Here is a 15,761-nt window from a genome sequence, read left to right as displayed (position 1 = left end):
CTGCTTGTCTGCCAATCAGACATCGCCATGCGCTGCCTGCTTGTCTGCCAATCAGACATCGCCATGCGCTGCCTGCTTGTCTGCCAATCAGACATCGCCATGCGCTGCCTGCTTGTCTGCCAATCAGACATCAGCCATGCGCTGCCTGCTTGTCTGCCAATCAGACATCGCCATGCGCTGCCTGCTTGTCTGCCATCAGACATCGCCATGCGCTGCCTGCTTGTCTGCCAATCAGACATCGCCATGCGCTGCCTGCCTTGTCTGCCAATCAGACATCGCCATGGCTGCCTGCTGTCTGCCAATCAGACATCGCCATGCGCTGCCTGCTTGTCTGCCAATCAGACATCGCCATGCGCTGCCTGCTTGTCTGCCAATCAGACATCGCCATGCGCTGCCTGCTTGTCTGCCAATCAGACATCGCATGCGCTGCCTGCTTGTCTGCCAAATCAGACATCGCCATGCGCTGCCTGCTTGTCTGCCAATCAGACATCGCCATGCGCTGCCTGCTTGTCTGCCAATCAGGACATCGCCATGCGCTGCCTGCTTGTCTGCCAATCAGACATCGCCATGCGCTGCCTGCTTGTCTGCCAATCAGACATCGCCATGCGCTGCCTGCTTGTCTGCCAATCAGACATCGCCATGCGCTGCCTGCTTGTCTGCCAATCAGACATCGCCATGCGCTGCCTGCTTGTCTGCCAATCAGACATCGCCATGCGCTGCATGTAATTGCTACTTATCATTTTCAAATTGAGCCCCAAGGCCTCTACACTTGTAATGGATTGGCATCTACAAATTGGATGTAGGCAAAAGGCATTTCACACAGTAATCATACTTAAAAATCCTAATTATGAATCTAAATAAAAATAAGAAAAAGAAAATACAACAAAAAAAAGTCAAAACTCAACTTGCCGTTTTAATGACACTGAAAATGATATTTCTAGATTTTGACTGTCATGGCAAAATACCTCTTAAATGGTAAAAGCAGGCTATATTTATATGGAAAGACAATCAAGTATCAGAATAGTTGTGATTGAAGGAAACAGAGCTGTGATATTGATTTAAAAACCAGACAGTAAAAAAGGAAAATATATACCATCCAGCAACGGATCTTGATGCAATAAAGAAAACGAAAAATCCATGTCCAATAGAAGCAATACTCCGTCCACTGATAAATATATTCACGTCTTTATATATAAAACTGTAGGGGACAGACAAATTCAATTTTTTACAACAAGGACAAAACCATGACAATTTAGTCTCTGACAACTCCAAAGACTAAACATAAATCTGATGAAGCATTCTTTAGTCCCTGACACAAGACAGAAATAAAGGGGTCGTTGTACTTCTTCAGAGTCCAATGAATGTGATGGGCATGACAGCCCTTGTTATAGCCAGTGCAGAGCCCCCATACATCTGCACCACCTCTCTGAACCCCACCGAGAGGAAAACAAGAGCAGCAGGAAATTAAAGAAACTTGTGCTAAAGTGCCTCCTGCATCCTGCATCCTTTACGACTGCCACCTAAAAACACCCACCCCCAACGCGTGGCTTCCTTCTCTGCAGGCCAAAACTTGATCTTGTTCCTTGTATTGGAAAGCAGTGCTCCCTGGCTACAGTACAGACAATTCAGTGTAATCAACTGCGTATATATGTATAGTTGGGATGTGGACATTTGCTTTTTAAATTGATCAGGAAACTGTAAAACCCCCTCCTTAATGTTGTTCTGTCCTAGCTTTAGAGTAGCTCGTCTTTCACTTTTCCATATAACCCCCTTACATTCCATGGCAGCTCAGTATACATCCCTTCAGTTTAGGGAACACTAACTTGCGTCAGTGCCATGGAACAATCACTTCATCCTCAGCCCGGATGAATTGAGCCATGAATCGGTTGCATGCTTATTGCTATAAAGACACTCGGAGAGGAAAAAAGGCTAGCGATTGTTTTGCAAGCTATCGTGCAAGTAGTTTAATAAGATTCGCGCACATCTCAAAGAACTCGATGGTGTGGCTTCCCGGTCGAGGGACGATCGCGGTGTCCGCCCCTCCCGTTGAGTCGATGGATGAAGTCAACGATGAGGCTAAGGAGCTTTCTGCGGCCTTGGCGAGGGGCACAGGGATAGACGTGGTTGGAGTTTCTGCCCCCTCCACATCGTTCTTTAGAGTGCTGCGGCAGTTGCCCACAGACCCAGATCGGAGAGGGGTCGCAGATCCAGATTTGGTCTCCACCATATCATCTGAATAACAAAAGACAAAACAAGTGTTATACTAAATCCACACACAAAAAAACAATTTGATTTAATTCCATATGAAGATCTATACCCACAGTACACATTTAATATATTAATGTGTTGAATATCTTTCCTGCTTTAGAAAGAAACATTAGGTATACATAGTTGTAATTAGGTTGTAGGCTGTTGGGAGACTTTATTGAGCAAACAGCTTTTTATTTTATGCTAAAATATTTAATAAATGTGTGTGTGTGTGTGTGTGTGTGTCTCCACATCTGTAGCCTGTTATTGTCTCATTATACCGCACTGTGAATGAATCAAAGTAAATATATAAGTGGTCATGAACACATCTGTCCATCAGACAGAGGGCTGCTGTGCCTCCTGTCATCATTAATGGACGTCTCTTTAAAATGACCGCTCAGAGGAGAGGAGTTCTCATTTCTCTAACCGCCTGCTGCTTCCCCTCCTCTCTCCTCGGTTCCTCCGCTTGCATCTCCTGTGGGCGGGACTAAGACACGAGTAGGGATCGACCGATATGGCTTTTTCAAGGCCGATACCGATTATTAGTAATCAAGGAGACCGATAACTGATATTTGGAACCGATATACATCTGCAGTAAAATCAGAAAATCTTGATGTCAAAATGTAGAATAACAGAACTTCTATGAAATGCCTTTTTATGTTTAATTAACTTTTCAACATCTTAAAACTGGTTTCCTCTCTGTGACCCTGAGTAAAGTAAAAATAAAAACTACTAAAACTTGTTCTGAACTTCTGATATTTGAGTCTCACTCATTTAGTAGTCCCAATTCAGCAGCACCTGATTGTGGTGCAGAAAGCAGAGTTGCTGCGAGGCTCCACTAGCAGCCGTCCCAGCGCATCACAGTTTCTCCGCTGTGAGACGCTACCCACTCCCCCCCCCCCCCCTGTCCCTTTGTAACTGGGAAACTGATAGAATTGGAGTATTTGGATCGTAAGATCGCTGTGTTTTTGCAACTTCGGCATAGGGGATTGGGATGTTTCTTGAATTTCGGCTTTCAACTGATTTACCTTCGAAACACCGCTCACTGCTGCTGCTTGCCTCTGTCTGTGTTCTTCGCACCTGCCTGTAATCTGAGAAGGTCCCGCCTCTCTGGCTGGCTGCAGCCCGGAAAATCTTCAGTGTTGATTGACACTTCAGTAATAGCCTATCAGATAGCGCTGTGGGCGGGACATTGCTCATGAACAGTGGTGACTGCAGCCAAAAAAAACGGTAAAAAAGCCGATACCGATAATCTGTCAAATGTGGAATATCGGCCTCGATAGGTCGACCCCTAGACACGAGGATAGGAGTCGAGGAGGGGCATCTCGGAAATGAGATACGGCCATAGTGATGTCAGAAGTAAACAAAGGAGTCCAATGGAGGCATTTAAGGCAGTATGTGGGAGAGAAACTCTCTCTGGAGGGAACACAGGAATTTTAGCCTCTGCAGACCGTTTACATGCACAACAACCTATAACACACTACAGGAAAGGGAAAAGCACAATAGGGCCTCTATCATTTTCGAGACATGGGGGAGAGAAGGGTTATGACCCGGCTGGAATTCATGTTGCAGTAATGTGGCATGCGCTGAAACAAATCGGTTACTAAGGCGCTTCATAAGCTTTAATTCTAATGTCGAAACTAATCAGCCTTCAATTCCATAAAGCCATCAGTTACAGCTGCAGCTAAACATTAACTCTTTGGCTGACTTGGGGCCAAAATGTAGTCTCATGCCCTTTACACAGCATGCCTGTGCCACCATGATACTGCTCATAACAACACTCTTATCTCTGCCTTTGAGGCACCGCTGCACACCTACACTGACTGGGCTAAAGCCCTCAACCCCGTAGTAAATCATTGATAAAGTTTACACTGACACAGCATACCACAGGACAGAAACCAGGTAAACATTACCTAGATACAGGGAGCTGAAATCAGGGCTTAAAGAACACATGTTTCTACTTTAACAGTACAGGTTTCATGAAAAGTAAAAAATAAGGTATATTCATGCTATTTAATGTCTCAGATTGTTTCGGTCTAAGTTATTGGAGTATTGGAAGTATCAGACGTATAAATGCATTCTCTCAAACTTTATGGGACTCAAAGGCAATCCTTTGCAGTTCTTAAAGCAACACAAAAATACATGTTAAAAGTAAGAGGAAAATGTGTTTTGATTCTGGGTGAACTGTCTTTTTAGACAAAAAGCCACTTTTTCTTAGTTCCAAAGCTTTGATAATTGTTCTTTAATATGAAACACAGAAAGCTTCACATCTTAGGAAAAGTAACTGATAGAAAATAGTTTAGTAACTTACCGTCTATGCTACGGAAATCGAGGAGGTAGGTTCTACTGTCCACCTGGTAGAGTTGAAGGCTCATCTTGGTTTGCATCCCAGTAATGGGATTCTTCCTTTTCACACGTAGATAATACGGATTCACAACCTGCAAGCGTTACAAAGGGTGAATAAAACAATGATTGTATGAATCTTTTTAAAAAGGAAGTCTCATATGACAAATAGTTATTTACAATAATGTGAAGATACAATGAAAGCACTCTCTTAGGTTTATTTGTGTCCTCTTTCTTAGTTTCTTTTTTACCTTCCACTCATAATCCAGCTGTTTCATGGCCCGGCAGACTTCAGACATGATGTCGTTGGGTCGACTCTGACTGCGGATGCCCAGGTGCCACTTGGCCCTTCTTACTCCCTGGTGCTTGGACTTCTGGGGGTTCAATTCGTCCAGAGTGTGGCGAGGCCTGGGGGGAGTGTCCGCCAAGAGGAAGGGCACTCGCTCGGGGTGGGGCTTGACAATGCCGGACACAGTGGCACCAGTGGAGGTCAGGAGCTGGTCGTCTAGAAAAGAGTCCGGAGGGCTGGACGCCAGGTAGAAGTCCTTGGCTTCACTCATGATGCGACGATTGTCAATGATGAGGTGGTAGGCGACGGCCAAGGGGTCCTGATGGTTGCGGCTGTATATGCAGGTGAGGACCTCCTCCTCTGTGCACTCAAACTTCTCACAGACCTCCTTCAGGGCTTCGTCGTCAATCATGTTGTTGCTGTAGGAGGGGTCCTCAGGGAACAAGTACTTTGGTAAGCCCTGTTTGAACCAATCATCATCTCTGTGAAAGACACCATATTTGTTGTATTAAACACAGCACATACTGTGAATGCTACACTGAAAGTAGGACTAATATAGATAAGGTGGTTTAAGAAATAGTTTGATTTGTAGTAAATCACGTCAGGCTTACCGGATCTCTCTGATGGTGGCTCTTTTCATGGGGTCCACCTGCAGCATGTGTTTGAGGAGGCTTATTACAGAAGGGTTGAGATACTGCGGGGTAAAAAAGATCCCGTCGCAGATCTTCTTAAAGAGTGTTGGCACGTGGTCGTCATCAAAGGGAAGCGTCCCACACAACAAGGCATAAAGAATGACCCCACTGCTCCAGATATCCACCTCTGGACCAGCATATAACCTGAGAATGAGAAAAATAAACAATCTTTTGATCATGAAAGCAACTTCTTAGCAACATAGTAGGAGAGTGTTTGAGTCCCGAGTCAATATCACCTTCCAATGACATATAGAAACATTACCTTCCTGAGATGACCTCAGGAGCAGCATAGTTTGGAGAACCACAGCTCGTTCGCAGGAATTCTCCATCTGACATCATGTTTGATAGTCCTGCACAGAGTTGTTCACTGTTATAATAAGGTCAGTATCAGCCTTATCGCATTAAGGCATATTAGATTGGTTTATCTCTACATATGATGCCGATCAAAACGGGGACCTGCTCATTAAAACATTGCTCCCTAGCCTTTTTATTGTGCATTTCATTTCGAGTTAGTGAACAAAGTCCTGTACTCGTGTGTCCTAAATTGAACATTAACGTAATCACCTGTGAAGACCTGAGTTTAGGATGAGACTCACTTACCGAAGTCTGCAATCTTGGCATTCATATGTGCATCAAGCAGCACATTTTCAGGCTTCAGGTCCCGGTGCACCACCATGTGCCTGTGGCAGTAGTCTACCGCTGAAATAATCTGCTGAAACAGCCGACGGCTCTCCTTTTCCTCCAACTGTCAAAGCAGAAATTATCCATTAGGTGTGATCTTCTCTGTGACTCAGTTGGCACATCACAGCTGACTAAGCAGCACTTCCTGTCGGGCTTCGATATCTTTTCCAGCCGCCGTTGGTTTTTGGTTGACAGGTTGATGTATCTCTACCAAAAGCTGGCAATAACATTGAAAAGTACATAATGCACTTTTATGATCTGGTACCCTCACTGATTATAAAATATACAACATCTGCTATATATGAAAAAATGGAAAGACTGAAAGAAAATATGGTACATCCATAAAACAGACATTAAGACTTTTTCCAGTATCATGGTGTATTACCTTTCCATTTTTGCAGATGTAGTCGAATAGCTCTCCTCCTGAGACATACTCCATCACCATGAAGATATCAGTCGGGGTGCTGATAACCTGATACCTGCAGACAGAAACACAACATGACAATCTTGTGGGACATAAACAATTACATATGTAACACTGCTCCAATTACTTCATCATTTGTAAAAAAAATTGAAAAATAAATATCCCTGATTTGGTATGCAACTGTGGAATAAGTGAGAGAAGAAAAGAAAAGTGGCCAGAGGAAATATTTCTCTATGTCTCAACAAAATGAACACAAAGTATATCTAGACTAGGGCTGAACGATATACCGTGTCATGGCGATAACCGTGGTATGCGCATGCGCGGTATTCACACCGCAGGGACATGCGGTTTTATTCATTTTTTTTTAATAAATGCTAACGCACTTTAGCACAGAATTCAAAATAAAGATACCCTTATTACTTATCGAAACGGCACATACAATATATCCGATTAAAGCTGAGACTCCACAGATTATTTAAGTATAGTATCTAAGCGATCCGATCTCGCAACAGGGGAAGCAAACACAGACATCACAACACGTATCTTTTACGGAGCTTTTACGGGAGATCGTCTCACCGTAGCTGTCAATCTGATCAAAAGACGTGTTCAATGGCATTAAAACGAGAAAGAAAAAACGCGGCTGAATCGGTTGATCCATAGGTTGATAATGTATATGTGGCTTTGAAGCAATTGTTTATAATCCATAATTCCATTTTTATGTAAAAATCGGATCACAAAAGTTAGCTGCTAATGGTAGCCACCTTGGTGGTATGCAGCTTCCGGTTTGGGCTACGCGTCGTCACTCTCACTCCTTATTTGTTCATGTGTTGGTGTGTGTAGAACTTCCCCTGATATTTGACCTTTTTAGACAGATTTAGCACAAAAAAAACTCTTTTGGTTCCATTTGGGTGGATTTTCCATATCTCTGGCCCACCTTGCTGGATTTTGACATGTGACATCTCTTTCTGACCGTCAGAGCCAATGGAATCGAGGGGAAATCACACAGTCCTTATTTGGTAATGTGTGTGTGAGAGACTTCCGCATCGCCAAGACCGGAAGCAGCAGCCACTCTGGTGGCTACCATTAGCAGCTAACTTTTGCTCTGCGATATTTACATAAAAATGGAATTATGGATTATAAATTAAATCATTTTTTTATACAGAGACGTTAAAAACCTATGGATTAACCGATTCAGCCGCGTTTTTTCTTTCTCGTTTTAATGCCATTGAACACGTCTTTTGATCAGATTGACAGCTACGGTGAGACATCTCCCCTCGAAGCTACGTAAAGGTACGTGTTGTGATGTCTGTGTTTGCTTCCCCTGTCCGAGTTCGGATGACTCAGTGATGATACTATATACCTAAATAATCTGTGGAACCTCAGCTTTAATCGGATATCTTGTAAGTGCAGCTACGATAAGTAATAAGGGTACTTTTATCTTGAGTTCTGTGCCAAAGTGCGTTAGCATCTTTCGCTCAGGGGTCATTTAGATGCTTCTTATGAGACTTGTGTTTTGTTTTGGTATAAAATGGTTTGTATCGTCAGTAAACTGAGATTATTTCCATTAATCTGGTATAACACATTAATAGGTTCTTAAATATTACGATCTCCTGAGACACTGTCGTGAAAAAAAAAAGTAAAGTACCCGCCGGGACTTTGGGGTTTAACAGGTTAAAAAAACCGCAATATATACCGCAGGGGGGGGGAAAACCGCGATGTCAGTTTTTTCAATACCGTGCAGCCCTAATCTAGACCAGAGTCCTGCACGGGTCTGATTTTCAAGACCCGCTCCCGCCCCGCACCCGCGACGTGCAATACCGAACCCGCCCCGCTACCCGCACATATTGCCAATTAGTTTCGCAACCCGACCCGACCCGTCGGCACAAGATCCGCAACCCGACCCGAACCCGCATAGCCTATGAGCAGTGAAAACGTGCAATTATTAACACACGCAGTTGCAAATTTGTCTCAAAAAGCGTGGGATGTTGGTTATTTCCTCCATCTAGGATGACACCAAAAGCCTCCCAGACGTTGGATTTCGCTCTTGAGGAAGTGTTATTGAAAATGCTGTATTCTCCGCTAGAGAGCTTCAGCTCAGCCATTTTGAATGCAGCAGATTGATGCGCTGCAGAGGTTATGATTATGCGCGGTCTCGCGGGGGAGAGGTCTGAGGATTTTAAACATTAAACTAAATTATTATTATTTTAATATATTTATTATGCAATACCCGCGACCCGACCCGCATCATCTTTGTTTTACCCAGAACCGAACCCGGAAAAAAGCATTTGAAAAAAATACCACCCGCGAATCACCTTTTTTGCGGGTCACCCGTCGGGTACCCGCGGGTACCCGACCCGATGCAGGACTCTGATCTAGACCCATGTGTGTGCTTTTGTTTAGGTAAGGTAAAACGACAATGCAGCAGTTTGGCTAAAATAGAATATCTTGGTAATTTATGCCTTGCTTTAATGAAACTCTTCCTTTAAATGAAGACACCGTATGACATAATTAATGAACCCGTTTCATTGCAGCATCTCATGCTTGTCTTCACTGGGCCCCATGAAACAAACATCAGGAGTGAGAGCACCCCAAAGGCCCTTTTACACATGTACTGCAATACAGAAATCATCCAGTAATTACCCTGTAGAGCTATAAATAAGAATTCAAGTACATTCAAAAGAGTTAACCCTGCCAACTACCTTCTACACAGTCAGTGTTATTGTCCGGAGAATTCATGGCAAACGAATGGGCGACGTATTGACATGTCTCTCACGTCTGGCGTGAAACCAAAAGAACACAAACATCCATATATGTTTACTACATATACCACTATGTAAATCATCCATGACTCAGCACATCTGTGGTTTTATCTAGGCTGCAAGGTATGAAGTACAGCATCAACCCTCTAGAGTATTTCAGATAACTTGTATTGCAGCAGCATTAGTTCAAACTTGATCAAGTGACTGAAGAATGTGTTATTGGACAGCAACCAATCCCTTCAGTGCAGGGATTAGCTAGAAATTCTTGAACCTCAGAATCAACAATAGCACCCATCATACCTTTCTCTATTTACACTACACTGGCTAAGAGGCCTGTGATTTTCATAGTCAACATCAAGCAGCAGAGTAAGCTAAAAGCTGACATTTCTGTCAGCAGCATTGTAATCCCTGTAGCTCTGAATAGAGATGTTTTAAAACGACTTAAATCAAAGTCATGACAAGGTGACAGTGTTAGATATTTGAGAATAAGAGTGTCTGTCTCATGTGTAATCTCCAATCATTACATTGTCCGTGCAAAGGTAAAGACAATAGGGATTGTGGTACAGCCAACAAGAAATGCAACTTAGCAGATGTGACAGATGTTGACTAACTGCTCATCTAATCATTCACAATCACTACACACATCCTGTGAACCAAATGAAGCTGTAATGTGTTGTATTGCTTCACTTGACATTATTCACTCTAGACAGGCAACGCCATGCCCTCAGCCCGAGTGTTTGTCAAAGATGTGATCTCCCCTTTCTCTTTCTCTCAATGGCGTTGACATTCTTGTGCATGCAGGACATGCAGATGGTATTTCAGGCAATAAGACACACCTCATGGTCGTTTTGACAAGCCTGTGGCTTTGGCCTTGGTCCTCTGCTGCTTGTTTGGACATTCAAATAGCTAGTATGAAGTACTGATTAGTGTCTCTTTCAGCAGCAGTGTAACCTCAACAGAGCATCTTCCTGTTTCCAAATGAACAGTGTTTACTGCAGGCTTGATGTGCTTACAATACATGCTTGACTAACAGTGTAATGAGCCGGCCGCTAAATACTGTCGCAGTCAGTTTGGACATGTGAGGTTGAACAATGACTCAGTCAAAACCATGCAGTCAGTGAGGGGGCCTGGAAAGAAACATGAACATCACGCTGTCATGTATCAATCTGCATCAACACATGTCGATGTTGTCAGCAGTGCCTGAGCTTTTTTAAAACAATCAGATAAAAGATGGAGTTTATTATTATTTCCTGCTGTATTACAATGCTCAATACAGACCTATGGGTTCTGTAAATACATAGTGAATGCACCCTCAGTGAATAATACATTTGAGTGTAGTTGATCTCTCAGCAAGTTCCATGAAAAACAATGATAAAGCAATTTTGATATTAACATGAAAGGTCAACAGGGAGGATGCAATAACGCAGACTGGGATAGGGGTGTTTTCTAAAACACTCCATCAACCTGTTAAGCCCCGAGTCTGTTTTTCAGGTCTCAGGCTCGAAAATGACATTCCCAGAACAAATGACTATATCTTCCCTTCTAAACGGGCTACATTAATAATCTGTTTTCTCAAAGTAATGATAAACCTGTGAGTTGGATAGAGGAAAGTCAGAATCAATATCGATTTTTTTTATTTTAAAGTAAATTCAGATTGAACATAGTAAAGAAATGTAAATGATAGTGTCCGTCCAAAAAACAAAACATTACTTATTGTGAAAACCACTCTTGAATGATGGGATAGCAGACTAAAAGCTTTAGGAATCCAAAAAAAACTAGCATTTTTTCGCACAGGGCTCATTTAGTAGTAGTAGTAATAATAGTAGTAGTATTATTAGTAGTAGTAGTACCACAAGTAGACTTGTGTTTTGTTTCGGTAAAAATGGTTCGTATCGTCAGTTAGCTGAGTTTCTTCCCGTTAAGTGGGTATGACACATACATAGTTTGTTAAATGTTAAGAAGCCCTCAGACTCTGTTTCTTGCAGATGTTGCGTTTTTGCCCCCGCCCGCGGGGCCGTGAGGCTCAACAGGTTAAGAAGCCCTGAGACACAGTTTTGTGAATATTGTTGTTTTTAGCCCCCGGGGGCGGGGGCTCCGGGCTTAACAGGGTAACGCCTGAAAATAGCTCAGTGGGTGGCTTTAATGTACCGGCAGGGGGATTATGGAGCAGCGAGCAGAGTGTAATCTAGGACTTACAGTTTAATTATGTGAGGATGCCTGAAAAGCTTGAGGTTCTGGATCTCCCTGCGGATCTTTCCCACCACGTCCAAACTGCGAATCTTCTGCCTGTTCAAGATCTTCACCGCCACTTGGTGCTTGGTCAGCTCATGTTGACCCACTGCAGGATAAAAACAAAATGAACATACATGAGTAAATGCAATTACAATCCAGGACGTATAAAAGTATTTAAGAATTTAAGGAGCATCGTTATAGAACAATGCAAGACTTTTTAGACCTGCAGTAACTTATAATTGTACCACTTGGGTGTCGCAGACACAAGCTGTGAAAACAACATTGACATATTATATATCATAGCCTTATATAAAGTTGATATGATAATTGTTTTTGCAAACTGTTGCTCTTTTTTTTTTACACAGAATACACAGAGCAGCAGCCTGTTGCATCTGGGGGTGAGGCTGAGACAGTTAGACAATTAACCAAAATGAAGCTGTGGGCCTGAAAATGAAAACCATGAGCTAAAAGTCACTTAAATGCTCTGTTAAGATAAGGGGAACTTCCAAGTCCAAGTGTTTTTTTTTTGTGATTGCATTACCTAATTCATATAAAGTAATAGGCTATATATTTAAGTTTGACACAAATCTCTAAAGACCAAGAACTATTAAAACATCTTAAAATAACAATCCAACAGACAAATACAGAAAAACCAAATAACATCTGAAGGGATTGTGCAAAGAAGTGGGAGTTAGTTTACAGCTGTTATTGATTTACCAGTTGTGCTGGAAGCAAACTATGAATGTCTCCAGTAAGCAAAACCATAATCAAAGACCAAAGACTGTGGTCTTCTTTCTAACAACAACAAGACGCTTAGTGCAGAGATGACTCACTGAGATTTAACTGACTGTAAAATGAAAAAGCTTGTGGTTGTTGTGTCAGTGCCTGGCTGGTTTACTTCATTTAGGTATATTATGGCTTAATCAATTGTTCCTAGGAGACGCAATGCCCTGCATGATGAAGCAGAAAGCAGCCCGCAGAAGTGTTTTTTTTAGAAGAGCCTTTTATCTATCACATCAGTCCATTACAGAGGCACTTCTAAGATGGAACATTTGAGTAAGTCCAATTGATATGCAAGACCAATAAGTGTTGATACAAGCAAAGCTATGTATTGACTAACCGTACCGCCCTCTGGAGTGACAACATTGGGCGTACAAGTTGCAGGGTTTGCACTGCACCCTCCCCAACCAAAGAAAACCCATTAATCTGTCTTTAATTAGAATGGCAAATATAACTCATAATGCAGTGGTGCAAAGTAACCAAGTAGATTTACTACTTTACTTAAGTACAATTTCGATACACTAGTACATTACTTGAGTATTTCAATGTCTGGCTACTTCGTACTTCTACCTCACTACAATTCAGAGGTAAATAGCAGTGTTTCCCCTACCATTGTCTTGGAGGGGCTCTGCACCCCGCCAACGGAGCCCCCCCCCCCCCCTTCTATATATCTAGCACCAAATTGCAACTTATCTTATTAAATAAACTAAACACTTTCATTTTAAGTTGTGAGTTTAGTGTTTTTGACCCTAAGAAACAATGATGCATTCATCAATAACAATAATCCACAGCTCCTCTCTCTGCTCCACTAAAAGTACTAATTATGCAGATTGGTCTATTACAGAATAACATATCAACTGTTACGAGTATAATTATTGATGCATTAAAGTGTTCTCAAAGCTGGTAAAGGTGCAGCTAGTTTTAATGACTTTGTATACTGCAGGGTAGCTTGTGGATTTACTCCAGGTGGAACTAATGTCTTATTTAAAGGGGACCTATCATGCAAAATGCACTTTTGTACGTCTGTTATACATGAATATGTGTCCCCGGTGTGTCAGGGAACTCACCAAGTGTCAGAGAACACAACCCATAGCCTATGTGTTGATTATATTTCACATTATTAATACAAATCTGCAAAGTAACTAAATGTATTAAATAAATGTAGTGGAGTAAAAGTATACCATTTAACTCTGAATTGTAGTGGGGTAGAAGTACAAAGTAGCAAAAATACTCAAGTAAAGTAAAAGTACCCCAAAATGATAGTTAAGTACAGTACTTTAGAACATGTACTTAGTTACAGCACTGACTGCAGAACTGCATAACTTTAACATATTACGTATAAAAGAAATACAAAAAACGATATGAATCAGCATAGCTAAATGGTACTCATTTATAGGCACTGAGACATATTAACTAACAGCAGTCAGGGGGGTTTACTTCCCGGTGTCTTGGTCTTGACAAGCGACTTGTGGCTCTCCGGCTAGCTCGCATCGCAACCACCGCTGACTGATTATGTTGTTAAATAAAATACTTATGTCATACAACTTGTGTTGTGTGGCTGTATGCTTTAAACTGCAGCTAAAGCACCCATAAATCGCCACGTTTGTCACACACAAGTTAAGCTAACTAAGATGACAACAAGTGTGCTAGCTAGTTTCTGGCGTTGCGACAAGTTAGCCTTTTCCTAGCATGCTAACATTAGCGGCTAACAGCTAACAGCCACCATCTTTCAGTTGGCAGGACGCACAGACGTCAGGACCGTCAGACATACCTTTAACCTTTCCAAACGTCCCCACTCCGAGTGTGTCTCCGAGAATGTAATGTCCAATTTTAACTCTTCCTTCATTTTTCTGTTTTTCCGTCGCCATCTTCCCGCAGTGGCCTTGCTGCGGGGTTAGCTAGCTGCGAGCAGAGATGGGCCGGACTCCGCTGTGTGCGTCTCTCTACTCAAGCGGCGGCTGCGCTCCACACGGAGGGAGGCGGCGCCGCGGCTGCTGCGCGATTCGTCAGCAGCGTAGGCGGCGTAGTATGGTGCCTTCAAGTTCTAACTTGAACAATTTGAAACGCCTATATTAACAATTGTATGGTTTTATATTTTAAGTCAAGTAAAAGTACTAACGTATAACTAAGCATCAAAATATATATAAAGTAGGCTACCAGAAGTACTCAGAATGGCCCATTCCAGAATCATATTTTTAAATATTCAGAGGTGCAGAAGTAGATTTTATACTTAACTTAAAGTAGAAGTACCAGAGTGTAGGAATACTGTGTTAGGCCTACAAGTAAAAGTCCAGAAAAGTATTCTGAAGTTAAAGTACAAACGTAATACCATCAACATACTAACGTAACCCTCTGTTGTGTTCGGGTCAAATCTGACCGATTTACTACTTCCATCAATCATAACTTGTTTGTTTTACATTCGATTGCATTAAGGCTTTGTGATAGCCTATCCTTCACAGTAGACATTTACAAATAATAAATTGCTGATCACCACTTTCATTGAAATGTTGATGATTTAGTCAACTTTGTAACACACACACACCCACACACACACACACACACACACACACACGCACACACACACACACACACACACACACACACACACACAGAGAACAATTTGACACATTTCCCGCTCTTATGTGCCCATCCCCCCACATGGATCACACCTGGCACACGCAATACGTTCAGTGTCTATTATTTGTATATTTACTGCAGTTGTTCATGTATACCAGTAGTCTGATACAATATTTACAGTTTGAAAGGGTGATGACATTTGGTGATGATTAATGGTTTTTGTGTTAATGTAATAGCAGTTAAAACAGGACCGGTCAAATTGTTAGACGCTTTTATCCAAAGTGACTTACATACATTCAGTACTGTGGACAATCCCCACAGGAGCAATTTGGGGTGAAGTGTCTTGCCCAGGGACACAACGACATGCTGACTGCAATGGGACTCGAACATGCTACCCCCTGATTCCAAGTCCAGCACACTATTCACTTTCACTTTTGTTTTTACATAATGTATTACTTTTTTATTTAAAATACATGAACTCCCTGTGTTTTCTTGGATATCCTACATATATCACTTATTTTTGTTCTGTGCATCTCCAGAAAGTCAAAGGCAGCTAAAAGTTGCTGTTGGGTCTCAATGATTCTTGAGTTTGAACCAAATACTGTATCTAATGGCCTGGAAGACTGTGAGACACATGGTGAATAACAATTAGTTTGTTAGGATGTAAAGCACTGATCAGTGACAGTAATAGTATGACCACACAGCCACAAAGCATCACCTAAAGAACAGCAAAGCTC

General features: G+C 42.2%; 1 protein-coding gene across 1 annotated transcript; it reads right to left on the bottom strand.

The window, feature by feature from the left end:
• Positions 1–888: 888 nt before the first annotated feature.
• prkaa1 (protein kinase, AMP-activated, alpha 1 catalytic subunit) lies at positions 889–14,440 on the bottom strand. Its single transcript, XM_034239003.1, has 9 exons — positions 14,219–14,440; positions 11,632–11,773; positions 6,638–6,731; positions 6,172–6,316; positions 5,834–5,921; positions 5,491–5,715; positions 4,842–5,361; positions 4,559–4,685; positions 889–2,232 (listed from the first exon to the last, which is right to left on the bottom strand). The coding sequence occupies exons 1-9, from the start codon at positions 14,313–14,315 to the stop codon at positions 1,949–1,951; spliced, it is 1,722 nt and encodes a 573-aa protein (XP_034094894.1). The 5' UTR covers positions 14,316–14,440; the 3' UTR covers positions 889–1,948.
• Positions 14,441–15,761: the final 1,321 nt, after the last annotated feature.

This window comes from Gymnodraco acuticeps, unplaced genomic scaffold (assembly GCF_902827175.1).
Source record: "Gymnodraco acuticeps unplaced genomic scaffold, fGymAcu1.1, whole genome shotgun sequence".
In the NCBI taxonomy this organism is placed as follows: domain Eukaryota; kingdom Metazoa; phylum Chordata; class Actinopteri; order Perciformes; family Bathydraconidae; genus Gymnodraco; species Gymnodraco acuticeps.
This window is presented reverse-complemented; position numbering and strand designations above follow the sequence as displayed.